This window comes from Amborella trichopoda, chromosome 9 (assembly GCF_054954075.1).
Source record: "Amborella trichopoda isolate Santa Cruz 75 chromosome 9, AtrichopodaSantaCruz75HAP2 v2.0, whole genome shotgun sequence".
Classification (NCBI taxonomy): domain Eukaryota; kingdom Viridiplantae; phylum Streptophyta; class Magnoliopsida; order Amborellales; family Amborellaceae; genus Amborella; species Amborella trichopoda.
Genome location: NC_142344.1, coordinates 56,301,789 through 56,326,772, shown reverse-complemented (window position 1 = coordinate 56,326,772; position 24,984 = coordinate 56,301,789). Strand labels below are relative to the sequence as shown.

Here is a 24,984-nt window from a genome sequence, read left to right as displayed (position 1 = left end):
ACATTTACCTATTCTCAACTACTCCATGATCTCACGTATTTCAATTGGATTTTAAAATTAAACAAAAAATAAATAAAAGGGGAAGCTCTCTATATTTCCTTTATAACATAAAACTTATATACTTCCCCTTATCCAACCGTCCATTCTAAATGGAGGGCGAAGATTGCCCCAAGCAGAATGTCGCCTCTCTACACTATTTGATTTTTAATTTTTTTCTATAATCTATTTTGACACCAAATTTTCGAAATTCAATCCTCTATTAAACTCACATTGGCAAAAAATATTTTTAATAAAATAAAATAACCAAAATATCCCTGAAAGTTTTAAGGGGTATTTTGGTCATTATATTTTATTGAAAATTTATTTTTAATATTTTTTATAGGTGCGCCCCAATGAGAAGATGACGTGTACCAAATTTCATATTCATACAATTTGTATAAAAATAATAAAAATAAAATAATTTGAGATGTCGGATCTAAGATCAAATGGTGAGTGACTCTCTTGATCAAAATTGGACGGTTGGATGGTAGGGGAAGTATAGAAACCTTTCTCAAAATAAAATTCATCTCTTGGTAAGGGTGGCAATAGGTCGGGCCAAGGTCCTTATCCTTATATGGCTAAGCGGGGTAAAAAACAGATGAAGAAAAAATAAAAGAAAACATACGGAAAAAAGAGGGCAGAGCTGAACCGTGTCGGGATTGACCCTAGGCTAGCCCTTACTATGGCCCATGCCCTACTTTGTTTTAGTGTCGGGCAGATTAGGGCCCACTAGCCCATTGTCAACCATTCTCTTCGTTGAATTTTGATATATTTCACTTTTTAAAATAGAGTATTGATCTTATGATACCCTCCCACAATCATGTGTGTAGGATATCAAAAGATCACCATTAAATTTGACATAAATTTTTAGAAAAATCAAATCCCACACCCATGTGATAATGATGTCTGTCAAATTTAATGGTGATCCTTTTGAAATCCTACACACATAAGTGTAGGAGAGTCTCATAGGATCATTACTCTTTAAAATATTCAAAATGAAATAAAATAAAAGATGGCAACGTTTGAAGATAAATAAGATCCACGAGGGAGTAACTATATAATGTGATCCTAGTCTAGTACGATCTTCTGACGTCATTTTAGAATTATTAAAAAAGACCAGGGGCAAGATAGTCATCTTCCCCACATGAGAGATTCCCACTCGTGGGCACCGCCAGTATCGTCGGGGTTGGCAACGGTCATGAACCGAATTATTCCCCATAATGCCCCTTTCCGTACACCCAAACGGTCATAATGACCGTTGCCCGTCCCAACGGCTACATTTATAAACTGTACCAACCGTTCAAACTCCCAATCCAACGGCCACAAATCCACCGCTAACCCACAGTCTCTGATCACTCCAGGAAAAAAAAAAAGAAGCGTAAAAATCTCACCCATGTCTTTGACATTGAAGAGAGAAGAAGATTGGAGAAACCCAGAACAGGAAATCCATTTCAACGGTCTAGAAATTGCTGAATTTTGAAAAGGCTCTTACTTAGAGTTTTGGGTTTTTTTTTGTGCAATGAACTCTCCCTCTTTGTGGTGCTTTGATTTCCTTTCCCTCTTCTGGGAGGTGCCTTCATAGCTTGTTTATTTCTGGGTTTTCCTCTCTCTTTAGATGGTATTTGTAATATCGGGTATGGAGTATCCAGAGAGGGAAAGGTGGGTTTCAGGCCTGAGAGCTCGCTTGATTCTCGGTTGCCGGCGGGTTGGGTTCTTTTGGGTCGATAGTTTTCAGGCAATGGGGTGACTGGAAAGCCTTTTCAGGTAAGTCGTCCGGCCTAATTCTGTTCATTGATGTCAACTTTCCCTCTCTCTAGATAGTATATACTGCTTCTCGAGCGTGCTGGTCGAGTCATTGCGTTTTCCTTTTCTGGTCATGGAGATAATTTCGAAACAATGTGTTTTCCTATTTTACTGTGGTTTTCCTTATTTAGCCTCTGTGGTTCCAAGAGAGAGATCCCCACAAATTAAAAGCCGAAATTTCGATCTCCTCTGTGTTTTTCTATAGAAAATAGCCATTTTCTCTTTCTTCTATGTCTTCCTTTTTCTGCTACCAAGTGTTACCCTCTTTTGCTTTCTGAATGCTTTGGAATCCCCTGTTTAGTACACTTCTGGCCGTCTGTTATTGTTGTTGGGCTTTTTCTCCCTACCATTTTCCCCAGTTTTCTCTCCTTTTGATAATTTCTTTTATTTTTTGGATACTTCGATCTTTGAAATCTAGTAAAAATCAGTTAGTACCCATCAGTTTACTCGGTCCAAATTTGAACTTTGAATTCTAGTAAAATTCAGATAGTACACATCAGTCTTTTAAACAGTAAACCTGCAAATTTCTCCATATTCATACCATAAGACACAGATAAACCCAAGATTCCAGAAAGCACATTTCAATCCATCCTTGATACATGGAAATAGGACTTCCATAGTCTCAGTTTCAGAGATAATAAGGGGAAAGGGATTGGGTTTTGTCCGAGAATCGAAGATCTGGAGAAGATCAGAGGATGTTGGCCGGGTGCTCTGCTCTGTTGTCTCCAAGGCATAGGTTAAGGACAGATTCAGGAGAGCAATTCCATAGCATCCAAACCCAACAAAAGCAATCTTGCCACTTTCAAATACAGGACAAGCTTTATGTATCACAGCATAGCTCCAATTCAATGAGTACGCAGAGACTAGACTTACCCTGTAGTTTCTCGAGAAAAGAAGTTCCTAGATCCCAGCCGTTAATAGAGAGCTCGACCACCTGTTCTCTAAGAAGAAATGCTCGGATTCCAGCTCCTATCACATCTGGTTTCAGGCCAAAAGCAGCCGACTATAACAAGATTGAAGTTTCAGAGACGTTTTGGGAGAGAGGAAAGAGCTTGAAAAGGTTTTGCGATCAGAACCCAGCTGAGGATTTTAGCACAAGTAGAGCCAAGAGGATTAGAGGAGAGGAGAAACTTTCTTTGAGCCAATTGGGTCATGATGATTTCTGCTTCTCTGAGAATGTAAAGCCAGAATCAATTGGTTTGAGCCCTGGTTTTGAATCTTTTGATCCTCCGGTTTCATTTTCGCCCCCTTCCATTGAAGAAGAAGGGGTTTATAGTTATACTAAACCTGAGTCGATTCTCTCTCCTCTTCCATTAGCAAAGACCAGTGCTTGGGTTGAGTCTATTGTCACGGAGGTATTGGAGAAGGGAGATAATAAGGATGGGGAAACCAGTGAAGAACCGAAGAAATCAAAGACAAGCTCGAGTTCTTCAGAAACAGAGAGCTTGACTCATAAAGAAGAGAACAAGTCGCCAGAGAAGGACACAGGTGAAGGTACCTCAGTCCCCTACCAACCTGAAGAAGCTCCGGAGAGCAGTGAAAATTTAGAGAGAGAACAGGGTCTTGAGCTAGTGAGCTTACTGGTTTCATGCACAGAGGCGATCACTTCAAAGAATTTCACTCTCATTAGTCAGTTTCTCTCTAGATTGGGGGAGCTTGCTTCACCAGAGGGCACCTCGATTCATAGGGTTGTGGCCTATTTCACAGAGGCTCTCACTCTCAGAGTCTTCAAACTCTGGCCCCATATCTTCCATCTCTTTCCTCTGCAATCTGATTTCTCAGAGGATGATTCTGCCATTGGTTTTAGGCTTCTCAACCAGATGAACCCAATTCCAAAATTCATGCATTTCACTGCAAATGAGATGATATTGCGAGCTTTTGAAGGGAAGGACCAAGTACATATAATAGACTTTGACATAAAGCAAGGTCTTCAATGGCCTGGATTGTTTCAGAGCTTGGCTACTAGGCCCAACCCACCGAGCCATGTTAGGATCACAGGAATAGGGGAATCGAAACATGAACTTCAAGAAACGGGAGAGAGGCTAGCTGGATTTGCAGAGGCCATGAACCTGAAGTTTGAATTCCATGCAGTTGTTGATAAATTAGAGGATGTGAGGCTTTGGATGCTTCATGTCAAGGAGGGAGAGAGTGTAGTAGTGAACTGTATTTTGCAGCTGCATACGGTTCTCTATGATGATAATGTTGGGGCTTTGAGGGATTTGCTGGGTTTGATGCAGAGCACAAGGCCTGTAATGGTGGTCATAGCTGAGCAAGAGGCTAGTCATAATGATCCAAATTGGGAATTGAGGTTCTTAAGAACTTTGAAGTATTACTCTGCAATTTTTGACTCTATTGATGCGAGCTTCCCAAGGGATAGCCCAGCTAGGATCAAAGTAGAGGAGATGTTTGCTAGGGAGATCAGAAATATAGTAGCTTGCGAAGGTAGAGAGAGAACTGAGAGACACGAGAGCTTCGAAACATGGAAGAGATTGATGGAGGAAGTTGGGTTTCGAAGCTTGAGAGTCGAGGAGAGAGAGAGACTTCAGAGCCAAATGATACTGAAGATGTATGATTGTGATAGCTACAATGTGGTGAAACAGGGGGAAGAAGGGCTAACTCTTTGTTGGTTAGATCAGCCTCTCTTCACAGTTTCTTCATGGGCTCCCATTGATGTTGCAGGCTCCTCCTCTTCCTTTTCCCAGCCAGGTGGAGAGATAGAAGGATAGAGTGAGAAGAAAGATATACATACAGAGAGTCATCTTCTTGATTCATTTATTCTTTTATACCAGGCTAAGGCCTATTCTTTGATTCTTTGGCTGCTGATTTTTAGGGGGAGAAGAACAGGGTTGTTTCGGCAGCGAGATGTCACAGACTTGGCAACCATTCTTTAATTCTTTGCTTCTTTTCTCAGTTTGTTATTTACATATTTGCTTTGGCTGATAGTGCAGGTGATACATGGAGAATGATACACTGGTACTGTTATTCTTTTAGGAAGGTCATATTCTTTTTGTTTGTTGTTGGGGTACTACTCACCTCACCATATCATGTTTCTTTGAACTGATGATACTCATGTAATAATCCCATTGATTATGGTTATTAATGGATTTGGTTTCTTGAGAAGCTTGAGACTTTGCAGTTGAAATTATTTTCCTCTCTCTCTCTCTCTCACACACACACACACATTCATTTGAGTATGCATGATGTAGTGAGACTAATGGACACAGCATTGGTCTGTCCAAAAGAGTAGAAATTAATCATCTGCTGTAAGATCCACCTTTTGATTCTAGATAGACAAGAGACTTTGTTCATCATTTCCTCAAATATTCAAAAATCTCAAATTGCAAACCAATGTTGCATGATGTAGTGAGACTAATTAATGGACACAAAGCATTGGTATGTCCAATAGAGCATGCATTTGTTTTCTTGAGAAGCTTGAGATTTTGCAGTTGGAATTATGTTCCTCTCTCTCTCTCTCTCTTTGCAGTTGGAATTATGTTCCTCTCTATCTCTCTCTCACACACACACATATTCATTTGAGTATGCATGATGTAGTGAGACTAATGGACACAAAGCATTGGTATGCCCAAAAGAGTAGAAATTAATCATCTGCTGTAAGATCCACCTTTTGATTCTAGATAGACAAGAGACTTTGTTCATCATTTCCTCAAATATTCAAAAATCTCAAATTACAAACCAATGTTGCATGATGTAGTGAGACTAATGGACACAAAGCATTGGTATGTCCAAAAGAGTTGAAATTAATCACCCGCTGTAAGATCCACCTTTTGATTCTAGATAGACAAGAGATTCCTCAAATATTCAAAAATCTCAAATTACGAACCAATGTTGCCATTTCCTCAACTTTCTCGATTCTTAGCATTTGGTGGTTCACATTAAGGGCTTATATTTTCAGATGCGAATATTCATTCATAACCTGATTAATCCTAGTATAGTATATTTTCCGTTACTTACTCAGGTGTGCTTAAACAAAATACTTGAGTTTCTTTTTTCTTTTGTGCTGTTCAATATTAAATTTGAACCCATGTTCGTTAAACTTTATTTGAATCTCAGCTTGTCCGGATTTTGTATCTCTCATCATATTTTCTTGCTACAAAATGTATCATATTTTATTTATGTGATTATTGTATAAATCAAACTTTTACCTTTCGTACATTGGATTACAAAAGCCCCAAGACCCCTTAAATGTAAAACTTGATGATTGGGGTGTGTCATTTCTCTGAAAAACCATGAGAAAATTTTCCATGAACTTCAAGTGACGTCGATGGTACACCTTCAGCTACCCGATTTCACAAATGGTGGCTAGAGATGAGCGTGAGGTAATTATTTTGTGGAATTTTGATGGTTCAGGGTGATTGTGATATTTTTGAATGAGATGATGTTCGGGACTTTAAGGATTTGTTTGTATGCTTAGAACTGGTTAGACAAGCATGGAAGGCCTTGATCATTTTCTCCTTACCATGATAGGTTTCTGTTAGTATAATATAGAGTGTTTGCTCTTAACATCTCAGCTAGAGAGAGTTTTTTTTATCAAAAACATTGCCTTAAAGATAGCAATAGGGAAAACCCCATTTCTTTTTCTGTTTGTGTTTTATTTTTGTATTTCTTCTGAATCCTGTTTCAGCCAACCTGTACCAAGGCAATGACTGGATTATTTATGCATGGAAATAGTAAAATTGACAAGTTTTGTCAAGAGAGATACGTAGTAAATGTCTCAATCTGTTTATGCAATTGTAATTTTTTAATTTTTTTTTGCAAACTTATCAAAAAGTATCTGAGAAATAAACTATTTAACGTACTATATTCCTTTTGATTTAATTTCAAAAAGTCTATCAAAACACACACAATCATGAGTTGGAATAGTTGAAAATCGCAAAATGCTGAATTATTGATATCGTAAGTGTGTTTTGGCAGGTCATCAGGCATGGTTATGATGATCAACTGTCCAGACCTTGGACAAGATTGAATAAAATGCAATGCATAATTTTTCTATAAGGGATTGTATACAATGAGATCATTTACATTTGATACAAGGTCGTCACAATTCCTTACAATCATATGATGTGAAATTTGATGGCTTGGATGTGTCACAAAGTTTGATTTTTTTTTTTTTTTTTGAAGTTTGAGTTTAGACAATTGAATAATTGCAGCCACCCAATTTCAAATCCAATGATCAATATTTATGTCACCACCTTGTATGAAAGATAAATAGTCTCATTTTATACTTTCCCTTTCCATAAAATCTAAAAAGGTATGCAAAATCGTAGTTGTAGTCTAATTCGCTATAGGCTCGACAACAGGTTTGGCATGAGCCGGGCCAAACCTAGCCAGAGCCCAATTTGGATTGGGGGCAAATGGGCCTTGGCCCAGGCCCGAGACCCGACATTGGCAGTGTTAGAAATATGCATGCATCAAAATTGGACTAGACAAAGGAACTCTTCCATTACTCCGAATTCTCTAATACAAAATACATCATCACTCATACACATGCTTTCTATTGACGCGTACTTGCGCTATACTTACAGGGCACGCCATAATATTATATGCAACGCATTCTCACACACTTAAATTGAGAATGGCCTGGGATCTTGGCAGTAATATTGCCGAGCTTCATGATAAAGTCTCTTACTTCATTCTCGCTAAAGGATAGGGCCCATATGGCTCTCGATGAGCCCATATGGACCACCGCCTAAGGAATGGTCATTTCAAACCGTCTTTAGTCAATCTTATAGAGAGAGTTGGGGAAATGTCTAGAGAGAAATGGAGGAACAACACGGTCGCAGCCAGACCGATCCTAATAGATTTTTTTAAAAAAATAAAAAAAATATGGAAAAGCATTTGCTTGTTTAGCACTCCTACCATGGTGGCCAGGCTTAGTGCAACTACACCTCAAAAGTTCATCTTTTGATGGATTGAAGATTTCAAAATATATTCATAAATTTAACTATGCATGATTAGAGCTCCTGAACTGTGGCGGTCTAATTATTTCAATAGAGTTAATTGATAGATCAGGATTCGTGTGGCAACCCCAATTAATTAGAAAAACGTTTCGACGATTATGGTGATTTGTTGAAATTGACAATCCAAATTTGTGAAAACTATCGATATGGAGCTTTTTTAGAGCTATAATTACATTTTTTTTCAATATCTTGATCATGGAGGTCAAAAAAATAAATTTGTAACCATCAAAAGAATGGAATTTTGAGGTGTCATTATAGTCTCCTGGACCACAACCATGGTTATTAGCTAACATTTCCAATCTTAAAAAATGAGCAATGAATCAAAAAAACTGGCCCATAAGGCTATGAGTAGATAGCCAAAGCTAAGTCTCACAATAAATTCTATAAGGAACTGTTATTGTGTTGGAATGAATTTTAATAGTGAGATAAACTTATTGGGCGACATTTAAAGCACAATAAATTTATCAAAAGAAAATATTTACATAAGGTGTTAATCTTATACTATAAAGGCAAAGAACACTTCAAAATCCACCGAAAAAGGTTCTTTTACAGCCTCGAGATGTATGAATATATATATATATAAAAAAAAGGTTGTTAAGTCCAAAAAAGTATACATCATGTGAAACGTTATATGGCCCACTATTTTGGAATTAGATTTCATAATTAGGAGTGAAGATAAGATCTTTAGGCCATCATTTAGGTTTTCAACTCCATAATTGCATTTTCTAACCACATTTGGAGGTGAAGGATGATGCTTTATGTATAGGGTGCGGTTTGTATAGAGCCTAGGCTCTAAACAATCAAATTAGAGCCTACCGTCAAATAGCGTTGAGTAATGTAGTTTCAACATTGAAATAATTATTACAAAATGTGGTTTCAATATTGAAATGCTTACACTGTTAGAATTATTGAAGAAAATATTAGCTAGAAAAAAGTTGAAATATTATGCTTGCTTCCACCGGAACATATCAAACATATTGCGGAAGGATACTATCCTTTTCCTCCATTGGGTAAAATACATATAACGAATTTTTTTTGGAGAAAAATACATGCAACGGATTTTTTTTGGATCACAAAATTTGGAGACGTAACCTTTACAACTCAAAGAATAATCTCGGCAGATTTTTTTTTTTTTTAAGTAAACTATCTATGTACTAAAAAAAATATATACCTCAAGATTGAATAGAGCATTTAATTTTTAAAGGGCTAAGTGTCACAAAACTGAAAATTCAATTTTTTTTTTCTTTAAAAAATAATGACCCAGTAATTTATTTTGTTTTTCAAAATTGTAGACTAATAAAATTCTTGTAAGGAGGTGCTTTGAACGAAGGAGGAGATGCACAGTACGCTCCCTCGGAAACATAGTATATGCCCTCTCCTCACAAACTGCAATTTCTCACCTATAAATATAAAAGGACGCCCCATATATATTTCGCTTCGCACTATCTAGCTCCCTGTTTTGGGGTTTCTGGCTCTGGTAATTCTCTCTACACAAAAAAAAACTCTACACGAAAACCCTAATTCTTCGACGCCCTAACATTTGACGGGTTTCGTTTTGCTGCTTCAGTAATGGCGGATGACGACTACAATGAAATGGATATGGGGTATGTTTATGTTCAGTTAATTTACATTGTTTTTTACGTTCTCTTTTTTGGATTTTCACCATTTCTTACCTTTCAACTTCTGGCCTTGATGAGTGATGCATGGTGGGAAAATTATGGTTTAATGCTTGACGGTTGGTCATTATTGTATCTTCTTTGTATTAGGTATGGAAACTGTGATGGGATTCACTCCATGACAACTGTTTTGATTGAGTGTTTTTTGTTTCCTGTTTTCTGTTATGGAGACTTTGTGAATCAAGTTGTTTTTTTTGTTTTCCCCCGTTGGAATTGCATTTGCTTTTTACAAGTACTTTCAGGCACAAATACTGAGTACCACAGGGAGGGAGGGAGGTTTCAGAAGAAATGTATCTTTGTAGTTACACCTGAGGACATTGGCAGTTTGTTTTTTCTTTAGATATGATTCAAAGAAATTATTTAGGTTACAATGAAGAATTTCAACAAAAGAAAAGGGAACAAGTAAAAAGGAAAATCATGAGAGATGTATAGTGAACTTGTGAATTTATAATGTTAAGCAAGAAAATTGTAACAAATGGAAAACACTTCAGATTTTGACTGTATCGAAATCAAGATAAGGGAAAGATTCTATTAATTGTTGAGAAAATCCTCGACAAATTAGCTATGTGTGGATTTGTTGGTTGCTCACTCCTAGACTCATTGCCTTTTTTGAAAAATTATATTTAGTGTTCATCATTTTATTGTATTTCTCCTAAAACAATGCAGATGCATAATGTATTTAAACTATTTAATGAGGAGTTGTGTCATTAGCTCATGTATCTGTTCACTTCTATCGTGTTTGTAACTGTTTTGTAGTATGTGAAATTTCATTTTAGTGGTTTTACTTCTATTTTGAGTATTTGTATCCATAAAATGAGATTATTTGATGAATTTCGTGAATGTTAGGATGCATCTCTGCCCTTTGTCATTGAACCATACACATGTCTGAGCTGAAAATTTATCTATACCTCTTGTGGACTATAGAGAGTATTATACCCCTCTGTTCTGGCTTGGTGTTGATTAAAGACTTCGGCAGTCATCTTATGTGTTGGGAATCTGTTGCCTAGATCCATAAGCTTCAATTTTGGTAGAATAAAGAATACACATCTTTTGCAATATGTCAATGATACAAGATTATCTGGCGAGGCCTCATCCTATAGGATTTGGGGAAGTTGATTTCAGGGGTTTGAAATGTGCATTAGGAGAGGCTGTCAGTCGTGGAATGACATGCAGGAAGTGAATATTGGTGATGAATTTGTATTTTCTTACATATTGTTTGACCAGTTTTGAAGTTGTCTTCAACTTACCGGGCCTGGTAGTTGAGGTCATAAGGTGGTTTTTGCTAGGAAAGAAGTTTTAGAAGGGATTGTAATTGTCGTGAACATTAGCTATTGCCATTTGCTTTTCTTCTTCTTTACGTTCCGAGTTCAGTGATGAATTATATTCAGTGATTGAAGAAGGATTATTTGTGGGCATTAAATCCAAATACTGAATACAAGGATGTCTAATTGGTGGGATGTTTGCAAATGTGTGGATGTAAGGTTGTTTTGGAAGTTGGCTTGAAGGAAATCAATAATTTGATAGTTTGCATGAGGCAGTTTTTGTGGCCCTATAGAGGACACTTCTAGTTGAGGGAAAACAATAGGTGGATTTGGTACTTATATATCATATATTATTATTTTTTATTGGTATATTATATATTATGTTTTGGATTATATTATCCCCAAATAGTTGGGATAAGGCTCACTTGATGATGATGATGATGATGATGATATTATATATTATGCTTTGGCAGTTGTCAGGCTTGTAATGATAGCATGACAAAATTTTCACAATTGAGTATTAATTTATTTGTTTACATTATTTATAACACGTTTCAATAACAAATTTGTAATTCTATAAAAGCCATGCTCATAATTTATACTATTAAAAGATATCAGTAATGGAAATTTACTGCCCAGATTCTAGTGAACTTCAGTTTATACCATAGCATATTCATTGTGAGAATACAGCTCTGGTTGCACTTTATCCAACCATTGTTGCAAAGCTGTGCCTCTATGAACTAGTTCAAGGTGTCATGGGTCTTGTAAATTTTTTTTTTGTTTTTAATGTGGCTGTTGTCTAAGTTATTTGTTGGTATTTCGGACATAAACAAGGTTGGATGCTTTGGAAGCTGTGTCCAATACTCCTATATTTCTGTTTTGGACATATTGAGGGAATAGTAAGATCATTGAAGGCATCTATATGCTCTAGAGGAAAATAAGGGCTTGAATGAGTGGCATCAGAATATGAGATGAAAACCTTGACCAGTTGAATTCTTCTTGAAGAGGATTGAGGGTCTTGAGGCCAACCAGTTTTAGGTTATTCCAAAAAAAAAAAAGAAAAAAAAGGCATTCTAGCTATTTAGAATGCTCAGGCACTAGTTTTCCCAAACTTCCCATTTTGATAGTGGTCTAGAACTGCGTGACCTTAGTTCTGGTCAAAACCCATTTTAGTGGTTGTTTTTTATTTTGTCCTTTATATGAGTGTTTGGAAATGTGATGGTGTTTGGCTTAATAGGTCCTAGAATGTTTTGCCAAATAATAAAGGCATTTTGCAGATGGGATAGAATGGTGTTACAATGCATTTGTCAAAGGATGCGATATTATGGTTTTATGATTTGTTTGTTATTTATATAGCACTGTATTACATCATCGTAATTTTTTTTTATCGCGTATGCCATGCTCCCTCGGGAGCATTCTATACATTTTCTTGGGAGTTTTTTTTTTATTTGAAATTTTGGGATCCATCTAATTATAACTAGATTAAGTTTTTCAAAAAAAAAAAAAAAAAATCAATTTTGAGCTCCTGAACATCTAAATCATTCCCTTAAAAATTTGGATGGTTCTAGTACAATATTTGGATGCCCTTTGTTTTAGGCACATAGGGAATTAAAAGATATTCCTAGTGTAAGTTTTGCTGGAGGGAGTAGATGGATAGTGTACTCCTGTGGGCGTAGGAAATCTTGGGCTCTTTTTTTTATCACTATTTAAGTTCCATATTTTCCTCATGTTTTGTGCCTCTTCAGTTCGATCTAAGAGTATTGATATGAGATGCAGCAGCAATGAATCTCATAGACCTTCTATTTTAATTAAGATATCTTAAGAAAGTATGTGTATTAATAGTCTTCATGGCATTTTCTTGAAGAATGTAGATTCTGCTTTGAAGTTATTTGTTATTTGCATAGCTTAATTTTATTATTAAGAACGTAGAAGCTGGGTTCTGAGTACCTGGCCAGAATATCGCAATGTTGCTGCAGCAGGCAGATAATTTATATAAAAAAATGTGTAGTACCCTAGAAGGCAGATAAATTTTTCTTGAGATTTATGATCGTGGTCGGCAAGATGATGGACTTGTAAAGTTCTGAATTCTTAATCCATCTCCAAGATGGATTTTGGGAGGTGGACACACTACCCTACCCGTTAAATGTTCTATCCCTAGATGGTTCTAGATGCAATGCAACTTTTAGGTAACTGGTTTATATTCTATCACATCATGATTTGTATTTGATGAAATGTGGTTGATAATATTGCTTTAGAGTGGCTCGTTTAAACATTGGATGCTGCTTTGGAATTTATTTCAAACAATAGCATTTGTAATCTCAAGTTGAAAGCAGAGAACTCTTTGTTGCTATTTCTACGTTTATTTTATCCACATTGTTGGTGGGGATATTGTGATTTCCTTTACTGGAAATGAGTTGGTGTAATGAAATCTCGAGCATCTTGACTCTTTTTCTAATCCACTCTATAGAGATAAGAGATTAGATTTGCATCTATGATGTTGTGTGCTCCTTCCATATCCAGTCTTTCACTTATTGATTAGTGGATGGCGGTGAGCAATGAAATCATTCTTCTCGAGCTTGATTTTCTCAAGCTTCCAATAGCTGTGTTACTTGCCAACTGGTTCTTTGAAGTTCAAGTCCAGCAGTATTTCCCTTGGGCTAGTGGTGTTTCCTTGTTTTCTTTAGATTTGAATACATCTTGGATGACGTCAGGATGATCGGCAGATGGCAGCTAAACCCAATCAGCTCCATTCTCATGCTTCATGTACGTAACATGGAAGGAGAGAGTTTTGTAAGTAACATGTAATACCCAATGGGCCTACAGCCCTCCCCTCTCCACATTTCCCTTTTCGTTCCACTGTATAGCGCAAACCATGCATAGCAATTCACACTTTACAGTTGAATGAATAAATGGTTGGGATAGGCTTGGTAGGGAGTTGGTGGAAGAATAGGAAGGAAAGGTTCTTCTCTTGAAATGTAGAAAGCACTGATAGTGAACTTTTGAAATTCGTGGGTTGTAGGAGGTGTGTGAGATTTTATGAAGTAGTGCGTGTGGGAGAGAGAGGGAGAGTTCCATGCATGAAGGGTTCTATTTAACTGAGATTGTGAGAAGCTTATGTCTTTATAGGTTCACTGCAGTGTGCTATATTTTTGTTGGGTGATGTGATCAACATTCATTGCACCTCAATCTATGAATGTTATTTTGTTTTTTGTGTTATAGAAATGAAAATTTAGATTTTGAGTAAATGATAAAAACAAAAACAAAATGTGTATCGAAGGCCAGCTTTTGACCCTTTATCTATTGCTTGCACTGGTTCGTGGGGAAACCATCACTACATGTTACTTGGTTTTTATGCTCTCTTTACACTATAGATTACAATTTGTAAATGTTATGATTCACTTTTTAGGACTTGTAGTGAACTATTGACTTATCTAAGAAGTCAGAAGGCATAATATTGAGTTTATAGACAATATTACTGTCTGCAACAATGACACGTCTGGAAATGGAGCTATGCAGAAAAGATGCAAGAGGTTGGTTTAGAGGTGATTTGGGATTTGGAGACATTAATGTTGTTTATGGGAGCTGGATTGTGAGCACGGGATTGCTGTTTGCTAGAAGCGGCTTCGCTAGGGAGCACCATGTAGTTCTTATGCAATAAATATTACAAATATATAATTATAAAAAAAAGAATATTACAAATATATAAATACTTGAAATTGTTTTTGGTACGCAGTAGTCATGTTAGCTTGGTCTTTTGTTACTGGAGTTCTCTTTTGAATCAATTGCAAAAAATAGTTGAAGGCTTTTGATGCTTGAGTTCTCTTCTGCATTTGGTTTAGAATGTGAGTGTTCCCCCTTCTTTAAAAACCCAAAGTTTAGCTTGTGATCCATTTTGTGGTTCCCACTATGGAGTGTGCTGGAGGAAATGTGGGGTTCTTCCTTGACAACTTTAGAAGGAATCCAAGAAAACAGGGAACACATTCCCACAAGCTTGGGAGTTCATTGTCAACAAGTTTCTGCTCCCAAATTGCAAAACCCTGTTCAGGGTGTCAGAGTGCCTCCTTAGTTCAAAGATCCAGTAATATTCAACCCCCCAAAAGAAAAAAATCCAGTAACTATGGTATAGATGGCGATGCTGCTTCTATATGTTATGGAGCTCATGGGGAATGATTTACTGTAGGGATATGGGGTGGCATTTCATTTGCGTCTTTGTTTTGGTGTATATGGTGATTTAGGGATACTAAGTCCCCTTATTAAAAAAAAAAAAAACACTTATTCAAAAAAAAAAAAGGAAAAAAAAAGAGTTCGTTTGGGGATTTCCTTAATCAGAGTGGTTTGTTGATGGTTGGCAATGGCAAAGTGTTTTTGGTTTGATCGATTGTGTTAATATTGCAAGGAGTACCTTTGAGTTGTGAAATTGTTAATAACATCCTACTCTTTATGTTGTAGCTTTGAAGAGGCGAAATTGGCTTAGGATTTGTTTATCAAATTTAGTGTTTATTAAGCAACTGCTGCCTGTTGGTCACATGTGGCAAGCATTGGGGCCTTATTGTTTTTTATATTACTTTGCACGGTGTTCTTATTTTGAGAGAGAAACAAATGTCACCCATGAAAAGGCAGCCAATGAAACTTGGAGGTTTCTCCTTTGGTAGTTGTAATGTGGCTTACTAGTTTCTTGGGATTTACCTCAACCACAAATGTTACACGTGAAAAGGCAGCCAATGAAACTTGGAGGTTTCTCCTTTGGTTGTTGTAATTTGGCTTACTAGTTTCTCGGGATTTACCTCAACCTGAAAAATACATAACCGAGGCACATGGACTTTGATGTTGCTTTCTAACTGTGTAGCACAACATTATGCAACTTCTCTCCGTGAATTCAGAGCCCTTCATGTATCCAATGTGATGCATATGCCATTATTTCATTCTTTTATGATTCTCAAGGTTGGGTCGGGACAACGCTTTGTCCCAATATTATCAACGCGACTTGTCTGGGTTTTTTTCAGAAAATAATATTAAACTCTTGTGAGTCTTAAATTTGTATAGCAAGACACTGCATGCTTTCAGGTCAAGTGGATTCAGGTGAGTCCTTAGTTGACTTGTGTTATTTTAAAACCTTGATAATCCTAAGCACCGTATATCCTGTGGTAGAAGCTTTCTCAGTGTTGAGACAAACTACAAAACAATGGAATATGATCTTTAGGCATTAAGGAGAGAGTAAGTGATTGGGTGCCAAACTTGAAAGACATCTACATTGGGGGATATATAACGTGCTTATGATTGATAGAGAAAGAACGTATGCTTTCGATATGATAGGATATACCAAAATCTGTAGCTTATTAGAGGTTGCTCACTACCTAATTGCATTGAGATAGAGTGACATTGAAGGCTAATGGGGAGGGTTCTTATTTCATTGGATATCTTCAACAATGGTATATCAACTTAGAGGAATATGCTGTGATGCACTATTAGATATAAAAATTGTTATTTTAAGTTTTATCGCTTGCTGTGTGAACAACAATTTGGTCTATAGGCATTGAATTTGAGGAATGGCATTTGATATGTCTTAGGTGTAAGTGTTGGGCACCTGACAATCATGCATTGATAACGATAGAGGAATGTTGCCTGTATCTTGCATCTTTTACATTAAATTTAAATGTTTATGAAGGAAATTTAGGTGTCGCACCAATAGGCGATAAGATGAGAGAGAATAGACTTCGGTGGGTTGGTCATGTGTGGCGCAGACCCCATACAACACATGTTAGGAGGTATGAGTTGGTTCAAGTGGAAGGCTAAAAAAGGGCAAGGGATAGGCCCAAAAGGACATGATTGGAAGTAGTGGGAAAAGATATGGGCACTTATAGCCTCACTAAGGGTATGACCCTTAATAGAGCAGAATGGCAGACCGGGATAAATGTAGCCGACCTCAATTAGTTGGGAAAAGGCTTTGACGACGATGATGATGAAGTGAAAACTGTGCATGTTACTGATCAAGTTAGATGCAAATGCACATTGATACTAATGGATGTTATATATATACTAAGTTACAATGCTTAGTATAATGTTATATGCCCTCGTGCAACCACTTGTAATTTAGGCAACCACAACCACCACCACAATCATCATCATCATCATCATCATCCGACCCGTATGTTAATTATTTGGGGCCAGCTACACGGATCCTGTTCGATCATTCGGCTTTATCAAAGGCCATACTAGTCAGACCATAAGTCACCAGATCTCTTCTCATTACTTCTATCCATGACCTTTTGGCCTTCTCCTTGCACTTTTTGAGCTTTACACTTGAACCACCCTCCTAACTAGTGTTCTAGATCGATGTTGCACATGGCCATACCACCTAAGTCTACTTTCCCTCATCTTATTGCTTATTGGCGCTACCCCTAAGTTCCTTCGGATGTATTCATTTCGAATTCGATCCTTCCTTCCCTCTTTCAAGCAACCAAAACCACGGCTTAAAAACCCATGTTTTTATGCATTGGTGACCAAGCTGTGCAAGTCCATTCTCTCGATCTTCAAGATCAAGATCCTGAAAACAAAAGGATTTGGAGCCCCTGGAAATGCTCCATATTCACTCTCCTCGTAGCATCTGATCTGGGCTGTCCATTCCAGGAGCTTAACTGCATCATTCATTTCAACATCCGATGGATTTTGAGGTGCGGCTGTAGTCGCCTGGGCTACAACAACAGTTATGCAGAAACCAGACCCATTTATAGAAGGGATATAAATAAATAAAAAACTATTTTTTTTTAATTGTAATAGGTTGTAATAGTACATGACATCTTATGCATAACTATTGGTAACACATTGCTTGCACCCAATTGAGTTTGATTTGATTCAGAATCAAAATAACTAGTAGATGATAACTTTATTTTACCATAAAGGTATGAGCTAATTTGATTTGGAGAACAATTATTTTTTACCCCATCTTCACTTCTTTAAGCTAGGTCTTTATCATCGGAGTTTTGTGTACTATGAATCGTGTTGAATCAACTGCTTTCTTGGGCTTTGGAACTGGTGTGGCTTTAGCTTTGTTTTCTATAACCTAGGTTTTGGGCTTGGTCTTGTACTTCATAGGAATTCATGCAACCTGGTCAATGTCTTATCAAGTTATCTTTTGCAACCACTCTGACTTCTTACTCTAGAATCCACTTATTGGATGGATTGACTTCTTTAAGGATGACCAGGTTGCTGCTCTTGCACTATAGAATTGAGCTAGTGCTCCTTGAGGTGTTCGGTTGTACTCGAGAATTCTAGATCATTTCGCTTTTTGTTGATCAAGCTTGTATCTATTAGAGGAAATCAAATGCTTTAGATTCAGATCTTCAATTACTTCAGAAACTGAGTACTGAAATGTGAGAATACCCACTCAAGTGTGTTATTGTCATACTTGCGATGGTCAGGTTCGAATTCAGATGGCAAGCCACTGTAAATTTAGTACAGCCCACCTGTAAGCTTACATCCACGTGTAAGCATCATTGGGTTGCATTGCATTTATGCTTAAGCTTAAAAACTTGAATGGTTAAAGACAAGACGAATCAAATGGGGAATTTGTCCATATAAGATTGCCAAATTAATTAAGTGAAGTAATAACTAAATTCTTTTGAAAATTCTATTCCTGGATATATTTGATTCTCTGGTGATTGCCATACCCTTTCTGGATATTCTCAACAAGCTCCTATTGATCAAAAGAAAAAAAAAAAAAAAAGGTGCACCAACAGCACACTCATCACTTCTAAGATGGCATCCTCTCATTGCCGCAAGGGTGACAAGCCTCCCAGTACAACCATAGAGTCCCTCAGGGATGCCTTTGTTGAATCCAATGCTCAAGTTATTTTAAGAAAACGATACATTGGCATTACTTCTGACATATTTTCCTCTGTACATGTTTGAAGTGCCATGGAAAAATGTTTTTTCTATCTTGTGCGGTCTTGCAATAAAAGTTGTTGGTCTGGACTATGTTTGAAGTGCCATGGAAACCCTTCTTCCCCTCATCCTTTTAATTGGTGTCGGGGATATTGGTTCAAGATCCCCATTATGGGTTGAAGAGGCAACAGCGTTTTGGATTCTTGTTCGTGTTGGCCATTAAAGACAAGGATCACATATATATATATATATATATATATATATATATATATATATATATATATATATATATATATATATATATAAGCATCAGGCACTGGTTTTCATACCACTATGGTCGGTGTAGAGAAGATGCAGAAGCATCAGAATGTCTATTTATTCATTGCAAGGTTCCTGATGTAGTCCCCGTGGAAAAGGTTGAGATGAGGGGGCTGTATGCCATGTGATGGTAATAGTATGGATTATTCGAATTGGAGGTGTTGACATTGTTGAAGAAGCTTGTGAAGGCATTGAAAGGAAATATCTTTGTTGCAAGAAAGAGGATGTTGAAGCCTTCCTTTTCCTCCTTTTTTCTTTGCTGATTACCAACATAATGTATTGAAATAGGGGACTTTAATGGGAAGCACAGGCTAAGTGAAGAGGCAAGATGGTGAACTGAACTAAAAATAAGAAAAAAGAAGAAAGAGATGTGTGGACCCCTAAAACTTTTGCTCTTTTGTGTACTTTTTGGCTGAAATCATACTTGTATCCATTTCAAGTAACTATATATGATACCCCATTGAAACTAATCGTTGTCCTGAACCTTTTAGCAACTGATCTCCAACTAAGTGATTGATTGTCATATTGAAAGGGATTTGCATTCTGTACTTGTGTCTTTTTATGGATGATCATACATCACCTGTGGCCGAAATCAAGGGAAATCCCTATATCAGGCATTGCATTTTTCACTTATTCCTGCTTTTCACTAATTTTTAGCTTTGAAAGTCCCGGTTTACTTTCATACTAAAATTTGTGGCCTATTTCTTTGTTGCAATGAGATTTAGATAGGTCGGTATAATTCAGAACTGTGTTTTAAAACTTGTTGAGTTGACTTGGGTGTCACTGAAGTCAACTCACCTCAGGACCCTGCTAGTCCTGTGTAAAGAGCAGAGACATGCGAGTCTCACGCTCCTTGACCTGACAAATGCTTTTTCTTGATTAGACCTGGCAGAGTACTACAAGATATTTCCCAGTTGACCCATCTCACTTGGGCTATGGATCCTAGGTAGTCCTGACCAGGGTCTATGTTTTGAAACACTACTTCAGAAAGAAGTATCTTGTATTTGGATTGGACCTGTTCATCATTTCCCCTGTTCTGTATTCCTTGGTTGTCTATTGGATATTTTAAGCAATATCATAGTGCGCATTGGAACTTGAAGGTTCATGATTCCATCCATTGTCACTGAAGTCTTATAGTGCTGCATAACTGGGGCAAACTGTTACCATCACTTTAAAATATTGGGGAGTGGCATTTCATTTCTATGTTGTTGTTGTTGTTGTTTTTATTGTTTTTGTTTATTTTGACACTTGCAGCAAATTGTTCGTGCATTATTCAATACATGGCATTCTTTTAGGAACAAGCCCAGGGCATAGTTGGTCAGCGTGGTGGGGTGCAGCAAAGTGATATTTGTGTTCCATTCCTACTAGGTCCCAAGTTTTTTTTTTAAAGAATATGCATGGTGCTCTACTAATCCCTTGTTCTGATTCTGGTGGATTGAAATATATACGTTTCCTTGCTTTATTTTTATTTGTTCTTTGATTTTGTACTTCTGATCTGACCATGACACTTTGCCCAACATGTCACAGATATGAGGAGGAACCACCAGAACCCGAGCTTGAGGTATGAGCTTAAAACTTTTCCTTTCTTGTTGTGCGCATTTGTTTTGTGGAAGCTACTGCTTCTAGCCGTGGTTCACACAACAATAACACTTCCCTCATTTGTTTCGCGGGAAGTGAGACACTGGCTGCTTCCACACACTTCCAAAACAGTGTTAAATACCTTGTTTTGGGGAAGCTGCGACTTTCATGCTACCCCATGGAAGCTGCGGCTTCCGGAGTTGGTGGAAGTGGCTGCGTTGGCAGCCCCCTCTTCCACCAATCAAATACACTTTTTAACGTTTAATAGGGAAACTCTCAGCTATTTAGTGGCTCTTGTGTAGGAGGGAGCAGAAGAAGAAGTAGAGAATAATGAGGAAGATCCTGATGCTTTTGTGGGCCCTGAACCCGAAACAAAAGAAGATGAGGAGCCACGTACTGATAGGCCTCGGAAGACATCAAAGTACATGACAAAATATGAGCGTGCAAGAATCTTGGGCACACGTGCCCTCCAAATCAGGTCGGTGATTAAATTTGTGGTAAAATTTATTATGCTCATCCACCTCATCTTTAAGAATTTGGAAGAGCATAAAATAAACAGCCTGTGTATTTTTATCTGGCACACATTTTTTAGTATCCATTATCTGTTCTCAATAAAAGAAAGTGGATATGAACTAACCTTGGGGAATATCTGTTGGCAGGAAATATGTTTTATCTCTGCTATCCATCTTTTAGAATGGTTGGTGGATGCATTCCCTTTAGATATTAGCTATAAAAAGGATTAGTTTGTTAGGAGAATGGGTAACAGAATATTTGTAGCCAAAATAGTTCACCCACCATTTAGCAAAGCTGCAAACACAACCACCATCCATGTTCCAAGACTATCCATGTTCCTTGACACTGCTAAATTGATTCATTCTCACATGACCATAAATAAATTGTTGACGTATTTCATTTCTTTGGTAACAACTGAATATATGGAAAATTCATCCTTTTCATGTGTTTCTATACTGATTTCATACCTGTAAGTTACAACTCTGCTGTTATCTTTTTCATTTGGGAAAATTCTCATAATGACCCCATTTTATTTTCAAATTTAAAAATAGTCTCCTATCTTTCATATTTAGACTGAAGTCCTACTTCTTGCTTCTTGAGGGTGCATAATATGATTTAATTTTATTCCTTTCTCTTGGCATTTGATTAAGCTCAAATTTGGAGTGTTTATACTTCTCATCTTCACACACATGAAAAAATATTTAAAAATAATAAATCAGCAAAATACCCCTACAAGATTATGGGATGTTTTGGTAATTATTCTTTTCTATTTTGTATTGGTGTGTAATGTTGAGAAATATGAATGCCCCAAATTTGAGCTTAACCGATGTATAAGAAAATAATTAAAAAATACACCATATGCTCTCAAAAAAAGGGACTTGAGCATATATTGTGTGTTTAAATTCCAAAAATATAATGGGATTTTTCTGTAAATTTTCCTTTTCCTTTTTGTCTGGGATTCTCCCTAGTTCAGTTTGGATCGCCTGAAATTTGTCTTCAAGCATTGATTCTTTTCTAGCAAAACACTCAATGGTTTTTCCATTGTTTTGCAGCATGAATGCTCCTGTTATGGTCGAATTGGAAGGCGAGACAGATCCATTGGAGGTAAGCTCTCTTTAACTATCTCTTTCATTATGTCATTTAAGAGGACAGCACCTTTGACTATTGAGGTGATTATGGAAATGAATATTGTTAGTGCGTATGAAATTACTTGAACAACTCTTGAATGGTAGCGAAACTGCTACTTTTGGATGAGATTGAGAACATGTCTAAAATTTCTGACAAAAGACTAGCAATAAAAAACATTCGTTACAATTTTTGTGATGTAAGATTGCTATGAAGGAGCTTCGGGAGCGGAAAATTCCTTTCACCATCCGCCGCTACCTACCTGATGGAAGGTTCTCTCTCTCTCTCTCTCTGTCTCACATATATCGAACCTTCTGTTATTGTTTTTATTAAGTTCTCGCCTTCCATGTCCCAGTGAGAATCAGTCTCCCTTTGAACTACCCTATTGTTTTCTATTGTTTTTGTCAAGTTACTGGCCTTCTGTCTCACATCTCTCTCTCTCTCACACACGCATACACATATAGACCTACCCTTTTGTTCGTTTTATTATTTTTATCAAGATCTTGTCTTCCATCTCCATTGAGAATAAACACTCTGTTTCATAACATTTGAATCACCTTCCAACTTATGGCAGCTATGAAGATTGGGGGGTGGATGAGCTTATTGTCGAGGACTCGTGGAAACGACAAGTTGGGGGTGATTAGTGGAAAATCCATGGTCAGTTTTTGGTTTGGAACTGTAAAATTCGTGTCGTTGATATCATTTCTGATGCGGTTTGAGACTGAACATGTAGTAGCTGATATAGTTTCAAAAAAACATGTAGTAGCTGATATAGAAACTATCTCGAAGTCATTTAGTAGCTGATATAGAAACTATCTCGAAGTCATGTAGTAGCTGATATAGAAACTATCTCAAAGTGCCCTCTCTAAAACCAGTATCTCTACCTTGTATATAAGATCCATCTTTTGGGAACTATAGCCCACACAATTTGGTGGACCTCAGAAGTGTGGATGTTTGTTGGCTGGTAAGACACTCTCTCTCTGAACTTTGGCAACTGATAAAATACACGCACAGTCTCTGAAGTTTGTTAGCTGATAAAGCTCTCACTCCCTCTCTCTGTTAGCTGATAAAGCTCTCCCCGTGAAGTTTGTAACTGATACAACACAATTTCTGAAGTTTGTTAGCGGATAAATCTGTTTTCACCGTGAGTTTGTTAACTGATATAACTTACACACTGTCTCTGAAGTTTGTTAGCTGATAAAACACACACTCTCTGAAGTTTGTTAGCTGATAAAGCTCTCTCTCACTCTATGTGAAATTATTTGGGTGATAAAGCTCTGTCTCCGAAATTTGTTAGCTGACACACTTTCTCTCTAAGTCTCAACTTGCATAGGGTCTAAGAAAGGAAATAATCAAATTCCTTTTAGACACTCCAACCTTGCAACGCACAAGGTGCTCATAGAAAATAGGAAAGGATAAGGTTTCTGAGTCGGCCGACTCATCTATGTAAATGTGGTCTCTCTCCAAAATCTATTTTAGAGAGATTTTGGATTCAAATTTTGGGGAATGAAAATCTCAACCATGATGGGTACAAATTTGAAAAAAAAAATTAAAAATGAAAATCTATATTTTTGGATATACTTCTAAAAATGTCAATATGAAACTTCGATGGGACAGACCATTTTTCAATATCCATCTTGTAGATGTATGTGTGGCTTGGATTTCAGAGCTAATGGGTCTTCTCTTCTTTCATTTGTATTTTGGGGGAGTCCTCAGTCCTAACATACATGTGGATAAGGGTTAACACGTTGGCTGAGCAGGTTTACTAAATCTTTGGAGTTGTTTTCTACTATCCAAAATATTGCACTTATTTCAAAAAGTGGATCTCAATTTTAGGTAATTTACCGAGGTTAATTTAAAATTATAAGATCCGGTGAGGGATATTATTGAACATTGTAAAAAGTCTATATAACGTTGAGGCCCTAAAGAATCAAAATTGAGGTGCGCATCAAAAACTCATTAGAAGAGGTTCTTTTGATGTTGAAAAACACTCAAATCTATCATCTCAACATCAAGACATGTAGACGTTAAAAAAAAAAATTCAAGTATGGGAAGTAGTGCATATTGTAATGCATTGTATGGGCTGTCAATTTTTTATATTTTCGAAGTGTTTGTAGATAATGTTCAATTTATACCATTTTTTTAAACTTTAAATTTTATAATTACAGATGAAAACAAATATTTAGTCCATCACAAGGATATTTGCCGTTGAAAAATTATCTTTCGTACCATTTAGAGGTACACTGTTTTTTTTTTTTTTGACCAATATTTAGAGGTACACCTTCCTCAACCTTATACAAACCCCACCCTATAAGATTGCTCAGAGAGAGCGCTATAGGTTTTGGATATAAAATCCATGTACCATTATTTTAAAAGGGAAAGGTGGACGAACAGGTGTGCCTAGGTGCTTCTAAACCTTACCCATGAAATGGCCTAGTGCATAAACAAATTTTGAGCACTAAAATTTATGAATTTACATAAAGGGGTAGAATATAAAAGTTGGGTTTTATCTAAATACCAATCCTCATTTTTTCATAGTATTTCGGGTTTCCCTTATTTTTCCCAGTCTTTTATATTTGCTCAAATAACCCTGGTATCGTATTTCATTTACTGAATTGTAGGTAAGATTTTATTTTATTTTTTATTTTTTAAACATTAACACAAGCTTTCCATTAAACATAAAACCAGATGGCAAGATGTGATGTACAATAAGAGGATAAAATCAAGAAGTAGGTAAGAAGTTTTGGCACTTCCATTCCTTTCCCTATGGACATGAATAAAAGATACTTCCTTCCCACATAAGCTTTTATC

At 36.9% G+C, this 24,984-nt stretch overlaps 2 protein-coding genes across 6 annotated transcripts; both read left to right on the top strand.

Moving 5' to 3' along the window:
• Positions 1-1,106: 1,106 nt before the first annotated feature.
• Positions 1,107-4,962, top strand: LOC18447736 (GRAS family transcription factor). Its single transcript, XM_006857823.4, has one exon. The coding sequence runs from the start codon at positions 2,538-2,540 to the stop codon at positions 4,566-4,568; it is 2,031 nt and encodes a 676-aa protein (XP_006857885.1). The 5' UTR covers positions 1,107-2,537; the 3' UTR covers positions 4,569-4,962.
• Positions 4,963-9,276: 4,314 nt separating this feature from the next.
• Positions 9,277-23,305, top strand: LOC18447737 (DNA-directed RNA polymerases II, IV and V subunit 6A). Of its 5 annotated transcripts, none has more exons than XM_011630054.3 (6): positions 9,277-9,424; positions 20,485-20,518; positions 20,838-21,013; positions 22,101-22,152; positions 22,390-22,445; positions 22,748-23,305. In XM_011630054.3, the coding sequence occupies exons 1-6, from the start codon at positions 9,390-9,392 to the stop codon at positions 22,815-22,817; spliced, it is 423 nt and encodes a 140-aa protein (XP_011628356.1). In that variant the 5' UTR covers positions 9,277-9,389; the 3' UTR covers positions 22,818-23,305. The 5 variants fall into 5 exon arrangements, with proteins under 5 accessions (XP_011628356.1, XP_088704454.1, XP_088704455.1 ...); XM_088848328.1 differs by having other exon boundaries at positions 22,378-22,445; XM_088848329.1 differs by having other exon boundaries at positions 20,212-20,518; positions 22,378-22,445.
• Positions 23,306-24,984: the final 1,679 nt, after the last annotated feature.